Source organism: Garra rufa, chromosome 13 (genome assembly GCF_049309525.1).
Source record: "Garra rufa chromosome 13, GarRuf1.0, whole genome shotgun sequence".
Taxonomy (NCBI): Eukaryota; Metazoa; Chordata; class Actinopteri; order Cypriniformes; family Cyprinidae; genus Garra; species Garra rufa.
Genome location: NC_133373.1, coordinates 32,392,935 through 32,405,047, shown reverse-complemented (window position 1 = coordinate 32,405,047; position 12,113 = coordinate 32,392,935). Strand labels below are relative to the sequence as shown.

Genomic DNA, 12,113 nt, shown 5'->3' with positions numbered 1-12,113 from the left:
CCTTTCTTCAGCTGAAACACTGATGCAGGAGCGCGGCACAGCCTGATGACGTCACACCACCAGATCAAAATAAAAGTCCTGTTTACGCGCTTCTGTGTCTAGGATCCAAAAACTGCATAGATATTTACGCCTTATGTATAATAGAAAACTGTCGCTAAAATGGCATCTACGTGTATATTGCGCATTCAAAAAAAAGTTACACATAGGAGCAAAATGGACAAAAATGTCCATGTCCAAAAACTGTCATAAAATATGATTTATTAATATTGTTTTCCACTTTCACTGATATCGATTTTTTTTTTACCAGCATCTGTTCTATCCATAGATACCAAATATTCAATAATTTTCTGAATTTTAACCCTTTAAATGCTGGTTTGTTTACATAATGCCACAGGTGTTTTTTATATAAAAATATGAAAAATAATAGTTAATTTCCACATACTAAATGATAATCAGATTTTTTTTCTTTGTTTATTAGCTTCTTGGGTGTGTCAATGAAGAACAACAACATTCATTTTGAGGGATTTATATTTTTTATGTAGTGTCAGATTTAAAAAAAAAAAACTAACACTTAGTGCCATAATGGACAAAAATGGCCATGTATGTTATATGTTATAAATGTTATATATTAATATTTTTTTCCACTTTCACTGACTGTTGTTTTTCATCAGCATCTCTTCTATTCATAATTACCAAACATTCATTCATTTTCAGAATTGTAATGCTTTAAAAGCTGGTTTCATTACATAATGCTCACTGTCAGTGGGCAACACTAGCTCCAGAGGTTCCTCTGCTGAGTGACGTCTCTTCATCTTGCAAGCAATGAAATGACCAAGCCCTCAACAGTGTTGCCAGATTGGAAATGTCCAAGTATCGTACCAGAAGCTCAAAATTATCGTATTTGGGAGAAAATTATCGTATTTGAGTCAAACGTTCAAAATAAAGATATTTATCTAGATGTTACAGCTATTTCTCCTTTTCAGCACTCATTTTCTATACCTTATTGCAATGCTAAACTAATTATCTTACCCGAGTCAAACTTTCAAAATACAGCTATTAATCTAGATGTTACAGCTATTTATCCTTTTCAGCACTCATTTTCTATACTTTATTGTTAAACTAACAACCTCAGTTTTGAAACAACTGACCTAAGTGCGACAGGAACATTAACTTGTGCTCGTGAGAGAGAGCCATTCTCTATGATGATTGGTTGAGAAGACGTAAGATTGGATGCGTAACACCACGTTCACGTCTCCTCACAATCATGAAGGTAGACGTAGGATCCACACAGCTAGATCTTTGAGAATAGAAGCGCTATAATTACAACGACCATGGTGTCACAAAATTCTGAAATTATCGTACATTGTGGTATTATTGATCGTACATCGTACAGAGGTCAAAATTATGGTACAAATACGATAATTATCGTACGTCTGGCAACACTGGCCCTCAAGCACCAAATATGTCTAGGTTTTGTTTTGTGAACACCTGTCTGGGCTGTGCAAACACTCAAACTTTGTATAAAATCTGCCAGACTACAAAATCAGCGTTTACTTGTGGTGAAAACAAAAACAATGTGTTCAGATCCGTCTGAACTTCTACATCAAATTCAAGCTCACCTTTTATCTCTGTACAAAAACAATAACAAATGAAAAAATGCAAACAATGATTAAAATGTGTGTTTAGGTGAAAAAGAAAAATCCTCAAAGCTCATTAACCTTCTTTGACCTTATTCATAGCCTTCTCATGGCCCTACAACCCTGCCAAGGGTGAGACTCATATACATGGAGTGGGATTTTTGATTGCAAGTACAATATAATTTCTTTCAAACATATTGCACCCATAAAATTTTCAGTAAACACATGCAAACCACACTCTATATATATTTATTACACGGCTCTTTGGAATTCTTGATTCTGATTGGTCCGTTGAGACATTTGCAGGTTCGTTCTTTTCAAATAATCACCGCTCCAAAGTAATAACGCATAGCCAGTACTACTTTTATGTTTAAAATCCCTCCGTGCCAACAAAGATTACCGTTTGGTGCCATCTTGTGACAAACACTGGTCAACCACAATTAACAATGGAAAATTTCGACATTAATCTATTGAAATTGTCTTACTAACGTACATAGTTTGAATGTTAGTCACGTGGTAAGGATAGATAAAAAATCGGAAGGATAAAAATGTTAATTTAAAACAAATATGCCAATATAAGATTTCAAATTCATATTCATGTCCAGTTTTTTTCCTCATGTGGCAAGTAGCCGTGTAATAAGTGGGATAATGTACAGGCAGCCTGTAGTTATCGCGAAATAAGCCCCCACGAGACTGATCACACTGTTGGGGCTTATTTCTGCGATAACTACTGGCTGCCTGTACATTATCCCATACATATATATTGTTGGAAGTTGCCGGTATTTTAAAAATACCTACTTCCCCCCAGTCCGTCTATCCGCCCTTTAAATAAAACAGTTCGAGTTCGCGTTAAAGTTTAAAGCCAATTTAATAGTAAAGTCAAAGTGCTGAGCTCAGGATTACAGAACAGCCAATATCAAATCTGATATGTGGGCAGTCCAGCAATGTCTCACAAAGCTAAAATATGCATTTATATTCTTGATTCTGCAGGCCTCTCCTTCTGATATCGTTCAACCATTCTCCTCCAATCAGGGCGTGTTCACCAACCGTTCCTGGACAGAAAAGAAAATACAGCCCCATCCCATTCTTTTTCTTAGAGTGACCAAAAGTCTAGTCTAAAGTGACCTTCAAATTGCTACTACTTTTGCAGGGCTTCTTTTCTCCTACGTGCCTGTAAACAAAGGTTTCTCAGAGAGAGTTCGCATATACACACACACATTTTACTAAACAGATTCTGTTACATAGTGTACACTTTGTCTTTTCATAAGCATAGAACATTTCGTCTTCTCATAAGCACAGAACATCCAAAACACAAATTTAAAAGCATTTAGAAAAGTATTTTCTACAATTCCCTCTCTTGATCTCTGAAAGAGATCACACCTCTTCATCCTCATCATCATATGCACTCTCATCTGCCAGCAAAGGCATCTGGTACGGTGGAGGTTCTCTTTTCTCTATAGCAGACACTATTAGTTTGTTTATAAGGCTTCTCAGGCAGGGAATCAAACAACAACCACAGGTAACCAGTATTCCTAGAAATATTCCCAAAGACGTGAATATAGATATCATTACTCCCTTCTAAGACCCAAACCACTCCTCCATCCATCTCATGACCGGACTATCAGTACCAGAGTGTTCTTTCATTTCCTCTGATAGTGCTCTCAACCCTTCCAGTGCCCTGGAGACAGACCCATCTGGAGCTGTGTTGTTAGGTATTATAGTACAACATTTATCCTCAAACATGGCACAGACTCCGCCCCTCTCCGCAAGAAGCATATCCAGCGCTATCCGGTTTTGCACAGCCATCAGTGATGTGGCCGCCAATTGCTCAGACAGCCCTTCAACTGCATCTCTTGTTAAATTGGCTAGTCTCATCACATTGTAGTGGACATAGTTTATTCTGTCTACATTTTTGTTAGGAGTGATTGGAATAATGGCAGCTATGAGAGGTATGTTTTCAAACCCTGCTGCAACTTGATTGGCCAATTTGTACTCATCAGGGACTCCCCTAGGCACTCCTATAGCATCAATATAGGTTGGGCTGTTTTTATTTAAATCAAACTGATGAGTGTCTCTTTTAATCCTAGTTACACTATTCCTGCTCCCTATCAATGTTAGAGGCACGGCCATCCTTACCATAGCGCACAATCCTTCTGTAATTCGTGTTGGCCTTGCTATCATCACCCCTGTACCACATGCATAATACAGACCTGCTCTGGCCCATGACCCCACCATGTCCTGCCCCCTTTGATGGATTACCATGCACCATGACACTCTGAAATTCCCTACTATCAGCTTATTGTTTTTAGAGGGCGTGAAATTGAAACAGGTATAGTTTCCTTCTCTTACCTTATATGCAGCCCCTACTGAAGTGATGTTAGTGGTAACAGGATAAATTTTGGTCAGTTCAGAGCAGTTCTTTGGTTCTGCCATTTTTGTCATTTTCAGTATACATTCATAACCCCATTTGTCTTCAGGATGCAAAGGAGCTGGTTCTGTGTTAAGTTCAGGTCTAGCCGCAGCACAAGCCAAGCAACCACTCAGTTTCAATTCAGCTGCACTCCCATGTAACCAATCGATCCACAAATTTGTTTCTTTATATCCTGTTTCCATTGTAACTATATCCTGTGGGGTGAGATTGCTGTAGTCAGTACTCTTAATCACTTTACCTGGCTTCGTGAGGTCCCTCACCACCGGGGCTGCAGTTGTGGCACTTTTATTTTCCAACACTATCCTTATAAGTCCTAACGGGTCCTTTCCTGACACATCTACACCCAATGTTATAAATGTTTCAAACCTGTCTGGCCCGTCTTTCAGTGTGACAATCAGCTTATTTACCCATTTGCCCCACGCCGTTTGGGGTCCCCTATACAGACGAAGTCTGTTGTAAATCGAATTAGGTTGGGCCACGGGGGTGTTGGCAATCAGTTTTAAAGTGTAACCTGGCTTGGTATTCCAGGACACATCATGCCACGTATGGCACCACGGCCCCTTTGGTTTTTTCGCAGTACTGGGCCATAAACATCCATATACATCATACCTTCTCCAGATCATCCCTCCTCCTACGCAATTGATCACCTGACATAAATCAAACTCCCATAAGCCATCCTTTCCCTTTTCTCCTGTTAAAGTCAGTTTTGCTCCCCCAGTACCTCCTTCTGTCACTCGTCTCTTAGCTATTTCCATTTCCTTCTTTCCCCATAATGTGCATAGCAGTATCCCCACAACACACCCCAATCCCACTATTAGTGGTTTCTTAAAATTCATCTCTGCTCAGTACAATTATTTGTATGTCCCCGTCTTTGAACACACTTTCAATTATTTCCTTGACTTTGGTGTAGTTTAACCTGTCCAACCCACAGCCCAATTTTGGTATAGCCAACACCTGTATTTTGTTTTTCTTGCACAGCTCCTTGAGCTTTTCTAGGCTATCTCCTAAGTGTTTGTATGTGGGCAGGTCCCTGCACCACCACTTAGTAACCAGATGAAATATCTGTTTCTTTCCGTGTGTGGTCAACACACACTGACCCGGGGTGCTAATATGTTTCTGCAACTGTTCTACCCCGTATTTGTGTCTTATTTGCTTTGCTACACCCGCCCCTAGTGCATAGTCTGCGCTAATGCAGTGTGCAATTGGAATGTCTTCGCCAATTTCCAGCAGGTCTCCCACCCTCTCTAGAACAGTAAAAGTGTCTTTTTGATAATTTTGTGTCCCTGTATTGGCTTCTGAGGGTTGAACTGACTCTCCTGTTTCTTCCTTTTCTGCTTCCTGTTCTTCCTGCTCACCCTCTCTTTGACCTGCTCGCAGGTCAACTCTGGTCTCCTGCAGCGACCTGGAAGGAGAATCACAGCTCACACATGATGATAAATGATACCAAGTTTTTCCCTTACCCGCCAGCCGAACACAATGTGAAGTCCTTGCAGTGACCTGCATGGGCTCTGACCATCTAGGAGACAGCCATTTTCGTTTCATCAATTTCAGTCTTACCCACTGATCCTGGGGGGCTTCCGTCACCTGCTGCCAGTCCTGTGAAGAGGTGGGGTTCTGGGGAGAAAACATGTTAATTACCGCCCTTACTTTGTCATAGTAATCCCCAGGTGGCAATAGGCCAGCTTCCTTATTGAATGGGGCCCATGGCCCAGGAAACTGTCGCCCTGTCAACAGTTCAAAAGGTGTTAAACCAGTGGTGCGATTAATAGAGCATCGTACGGACATTAGAGCTATTGGAAGAGCGGTCAACCAATTCATCCCTGTATCAGCACAAATTTTTGCCAATTTTTGTTTTAGAGTCAAATTCATGCGTTCTACCTTCCCTTGACTTTGTGGGTGGTACACTGCACCATACCTGTGCGTTAGTCCCAGGGCACGCTCCACTTGAGCCAAATCTTCATTTTTGAAATGTGTACCATTGTCTGATCTCACAATTTTAGGAAATCCATGTTTGGGTATGTATTGGTTTATGAGGCATTTAATTACAGAAACAGAGTCTTCCTTCCTACATGCAAATGCCTCCGGCCATCCACTGTAACTGTCCACCATCACCAGCACATATCTTTTTCCGTTTACAGTTATTATCATGTCAGTGAAATCAATCACTACCTCGTGACCAGGACCTCTGCATGTAGGAAAATGGCCCTCTGTAGGTTTTAGTGTTGGTTTTACATTGAATGCTTGGCAGGTGGTGCAAGAGGAAATAACGTTGCTTATTAGATGAGGCATGAAAGGATGCCACCAAGCATTCATACGCTTAGTCATGTCTTTTTCCCCACTGTGGCTCAGACTGTGAGCCTCTGACAGTACTGACACAGCTGTTGAAGCTGGTAGTACCAATCTACCATTTGGACCTCTCCAAATTCCCTCCCCATCTTTTGCAGCCCCTTTACCCAACCAGGAAGTGCGTTCCTCTGGAGATGCAGCCAACTGCTGTGCTTTCACATATTTAACCGTTATTTCTGGAGCCAACGAGGTCAGCTCATCACTTGTTGTTAAAAGCATTTGAATGTCAGTGTAGCCAGCAGCTTTTTTGGCTGCCTCATCAGCTGCTGCGTTGCCCAATGCTACAAAATCAGACCCCCCTGTGTGTGCTGCACATTTTATGATAGCCAATTCGTTTGGAAGGTGTATTGCTTGCAGCAGCTCAGCGGCCTCTTGGGCATGTTTTATTGCTTTACCTGTTGAGGTCATGAAACCACACCTCGCCCACCCTGGCAGTTCAGTCAGTGCTGCTGACACTGCATACGCTGAGTCAGAGTAAATGTTTACTCTCTGGCCTAAAGCCAGTCCCAGAGCACATATCAATGCCCGCAGTTCAGCCCGTTGTGCTGAGGGGTGGTCGTTCATGGCCTCACCTATCATGGTTTCAAATCCTACATCTGACCTTTTCACCACAGCATACCCTGCAGATAGGTTGCCATCAGTCTTCCTAAAACAACACCCATCACAGAAAAGATCCGTCACCTCACCTGTCAATGGTACCCCTCCCATGTTTTCTCTAATCTTGTTGTCCCTCTCTACCAGTGGAATACAGTCATGTGGCTGTCCCTCTCCTATCAAATCTGCCATGTTTATACCCCTGTGTTCATGAGTGATATTTGGGGCAGTGACGGTTTTCAACAGCTTTCGTTGTCTTAGTGCAGAGAAAGTGAACGCAGAGGAAGTAATAAAGGACACCACTGAGTGATTAGACAGTATTATCAGGGGATAGCCCATAACAATATGCTCAGTTTTTTCAATCATTTTTGCCAGCCCTGCAACAAATCTTGCACAAGGCGGTTGTTTCCTTTCAATAGGGTCCAAGGGGGCACTCACATATGACAAAACCCTGCGCTGCTGGTGTTGTTTTTGAAATAGCACCCCACCCACACTCATCTCTTTTTCACTGACGTCCAAATGGAATGGCACAGAGTAGTCAGGTACTTGCAGTTTTGCTGCATTAGCCAAATCAGTTTTCAGTGTGATAAATGCCTGTTCAGCCTCAAATGTCCATTTCAGACTACTCTTAGCATTTTTCATTCCTGCTTCCTTCACTAAATTTCTCAGAGTGGTTGTCTGGGCTGTGAAATTGGGTATGTATTGTCTACTGTACCCCACCAACCCTAAAAAGGACATCATGTCCCTCACAGTGTTGGGCTTCGGATGAGAGCTGATAGACTGCCTTGTGGCCATGGTTAGCCCAGTCCCTTGCGCACCAACTATTCTTCCCAGAAATGTTACCTCCCTCCTGCATACTTGTAATTTAGTTTTGCTCACCTTTAGTCCCCATTCAGCCAATAGTCTGAGAATGGCACCAGTTGACGTTATACAGTTTTCAGCCGTTGGAGCTGAGAGTAAAAGGTCGTCAACGTACTGTATCAGGAGCACACCTGGTTGCAGTTGTGCCGTCTCCAGTATGTTTTTTAGTTCTTGGTTAAAAATTCCCGGAGATAAAATAAACCCTTGTGGTAACCTGTTGTATGAGTATTTCCTACCCTTGTGTGTGAAAGCCAAACAGTCCCTGCATTCAGGGTCAATGGGGATACAGAAGAATGCATTTGCCAAATCAATGCAGGTAAAGTAGCTGTGTGCTGGAGTTAATTTGGTCAGTATAGTATATGGGTTTGGAGTGGGGAGAGCTGGAGTTATCACAATCTCATTTATTTTTCTTAGGTCGTGTACCATCCTATACTTTCCTGTGCTATGTTTCAGAACCGGAAGTATGGGGGTGTTCCACCTTGAATTGCTTTCACACAGTACCCCTGCCTGTACGAGATTCAAAATGGTTTCAGTAATGCCCTCCTCTGCCTCAGATTTAATCTTATACTGCCTATCACAAACCAGATAGTCTGTCTTTATCTGGAACTTTACAGGTGTGATGTCACAAAGACCTACATCCTCTGGGCCTTCTGACCACAAGTGATCAGGCAACGACTTTAACAGTTCCTGAGTTCCTTTTCCATCACTTAGTTCCCTCCCCTCTGCTCTGGTGAGTGTTTCATGTTGATAAACAGCAGTGTCGTTTGTGCTAGTTCTTACCCTGTAACCCTCTGTCGATGGGGAGTACTGCAGTCCCCTTCCAACTTCCAGTTCCTCCCTCCAATCTGTAGCTTCACTCATCAGCTTCACCATTGGACCTAGTATTCTAGCTTCATGGTTATCACTTACAGCCACTGTGACATGTGGGACAGAAGTTTCGCACATTTCATACCATCCCTGTTGTTCTTCTGTAAGGGAAATATGAACAGCTGCCCCTTGTTGTCCCATGTAAAGATATGTTCCAGCTAACACTGTCACCTGTCCCTTCACTTCGTTAAATTCTTCCATGTACACCTCGTCTCCTTCCCTGTCATAGTATAATGTACAATGCAGCGGATCCACAGGGGCTGTTAAAGAAAATTTTGATGACATCCAGAATGTCCATTCTCTCGTGTGTTTTTCTATGTCTGAGGTGTCTGGTGCTGCCAGCAATAGCCAATAAATGTCTGCCCCTTTGTCCACCACCTTTTCTAGAACCCACTGCCCCGTATCCCCCTGAATCAGCCCTCCTTTAGTAGAACAGTTATGAATAATGCCATTTGGAAATCTTATATAGATGCCATCTGGGCTACAAAAAATGCTCACCCCCAATTTTACTAGAATGTCTCTTCCCAGCAAGGGTGATGGTGCATTTGCGGAACATAAGAATCTATGAAGGTGGGTCTGCCCTGCCACCTTGATTGACAGCGGCTTTGTTAGTGGCCATTTTTCTGACTCCCCAGAGAACCCTCGCACTCTCACTGTTTTAGATGAGAGCGCCCCTTCCTCCACCATGCCCCCTGTAATGGTAGAGAAAGTGGCCCCAGTGTCCACCAGGGCCCTTACAGGCTTGTTATCTACCAGCACCTGTAGGTAGGGCTCAGCCTTCGCCCCCCTGCTGGTTCTCTGTGGGCCTCGTCAATAAAACTCTGCATCACCTGCCTGGTCCCAGACTGGGCATTGACCGGGCACCTGTTGGTTGGCAGGCCATGAGAGTGTATTTTGGACAGCTCCCCCCCTTCTTGGAGCCCCTCCTCTAAAAGGAGCCCGTCCCCTTGCAGGAGGTTGTCCCTTCCATGGGCATCCGTCCCTCCAGTGACTCAAATCTCCACAAATGAAACAACCTCCCAATGGTGGAGCAGACCCGCCCCTCCCTCTATAGTTCATGTTCCCACCTCTTCTCATTCCCCTGCCCCTATTGATTGGGGGCCAATCCAGGTCATATTGTTGACTGGCACCAGTCTGCCAATAGGGCTGTGGTGCTGCAGGCTGTAGAAACTGTGGCGGGGGAGCACCCTGGCTGGTTTGCTCTTGCACTGACATTTGCTGCACTTCCTTCCCTTTCTTTTTAGATTTGTCTTTTTCGGTTTCTATCTGCATCTTTAACAACTGAGTCTTAAGTTTGTCTATTTCTGACTCTTCCTTTCCTGCTTTCTCTACAGCTCTATCAACATGATGTACAAAATGTCTCACCCACGTGTCGCTGTCTCCCCCTGCCATTTCAGGACTGTTTTCTATGCTAGAAACAGCAGCTTGTGGGACCCCTTTTATTACAGCCTGTCTGTAAAATTCTTGACACAGTTTATTAGAATCAGGGTTTTCTCCAGTTTGCTCCTCCCACTCCCCCTCACATCTATGCAAATAGGCAGCTGCTGATTCACCAGCTTTTAGTTTGAATTTTATACTCTGGTAGGTTATTGCTGGGGTGGGGAACATCTGACCTAGGGCTTGGCTCAGTCTATTTAAATATCTGTTTAATGGTTCCCCATTTTCTGCATCATCCATTAAGGCTTCTCTCTCTATCTGCTCCATTTTAGTTCTAGTCACTATTGCTCCCAATAATGCTCTCATGTCACCCACTGCCAAAGTGACCCCGTGAGTTAACAATGCAACCTTATTTAGCCATTTCTGTCCTCCCCTGGGTAGTTCTGGTAGCTTAAGCAAAACTGCATTCATATCTGAGTGCCCCCAAGGTTTATATTCTTGTTGTTGTCCCACCTGAATTAAAGGGAACATCCCTGGTATATTCCCTTCCAGGGCTCTCAACATAGTTTGGTTTCCTCCTTCACCCCCCCTGCGCTCCTTCTCCCCCTTATTCTGTTTAGCCATGGCCCTGGTTACCACTCCTGTTTTCTTATTTCCATAGTCATAGTCTAGATCATACCCAGTGACTATCAGTGTGTCTCTTTCCTCTTCATCCTTTTCCTCCTGTATCATGTGTGGCTCACAGCTCTCCCTTTGACCCCCCTCTTCGTCTTCCTCTATCTTACTCACTTCCTCCCTAAGTTCAGACAAGTTTTCTCTGAGTTTTCTCACTTTCTCTTCAATACCCATCTGTCTCTTCACTTCCTCATTAACCGCCCTAGCGATTAACAGTCTCTGTATTTCTTTGTCAACATTTCTGTCCTTCTCATTCAATTCAGCTTCTATCTCTCCCCCTACCACAACTATTTTCTTATCACAGTGTCCTTCTTTTCCTTTTATGTGAACTTCTCCCTCTCTTACCGTAAACACAGGCATCTGTGTTGCCATAGGGGCGGTAGGAGCATATGAGGGAGGCCTTTCAGTAACAGTGGAACATTTACTTAATATCATGGCAATGGCTGCCACCCTGGTCCACTTTCTCAAATCAGCCTCTTTTTCTTTTATAGCTTTATCTAATCCTGATCTTGACCACCTGGAACATGTTTCTCTCTCCTGTTTTTTCTCCTTCAATTCTCCACGAGCCCTTTTTTCCTCCATTCTAATGCACTGCATTAATTTGCCTGCATCCTTACTATCATCGGTCCATTGCTGAATATTGGCCATGCGCGACCAACACCCCAATAACTCTTTCTGTCTTTCCTTAACATCCTTTGGCTCTGTCTGCACCAATACCATCTCAACTATCTTCTGCCAATTCTCTTTGTAAGTCGCCATTCTACTGTTAAATCTCTACCCTCCCTATATTAACAGTTGAGTTTCACAATTTGGGTCACACCGTCTGCAATCTGGAATATGTCCAAACAATCGACACAACCAATTCTTTGCAATATTTTTAGTTCTTTCTATTCTTTTGGTTCAGCTTGATGCCTCATCTGGCTACAGATGGCATCCCACACTACCTTATATGTACTCTTTTTATTAAAGGTTTTGTTTCTTTTAATGGATCACACTTCTCACAGTCCTCTCTATGCCCTAATAGTCTACACACCCACCACCTAGGAACGTTCTTAACTCTTTTTCTACTAGTAGGAAATACCAGTTCTAACACCATCTGCTAATTAGGATCTCTCCATTCATACATTCACTTTCAAATTTTATTTTCTTTCATACAGTCCCTTTATCATAGGGCTCATCAATTTGCCCCTCCTCTCTGAGCCGTAAGAATGCTGCGTCCGTTCCTACCAGGTCACACTTAAGTGACGGTCCAGAGAAGGTGCGCAGCACTCCAACCTCCCAGATACGGAGTAGTTCACACTCACACACACTTTCAGAGATCGTTC

The 12,113-nt window shown here is 43.0% G+C and overlaps 1 protein-coding gene across 1 annotated transcript; it reads right to left on the bottom strand.

The window, feature by feature from the left end:
- Positions 1 to 4,893: 4,893 nt before the first annotated feature.
- Positions 4,894 to 11,547, bottom strand: LOC141348481 (uncharacterized). The gene is given in 1 exon segment (XM_073852775.1): positions 4,894 to 11,547. A coding segment is annotated over 1 exon segment (6,654 nt).
- Between the last annotated feature and the right edge of the window lie 566 nt (positions 11,548 to 12,113).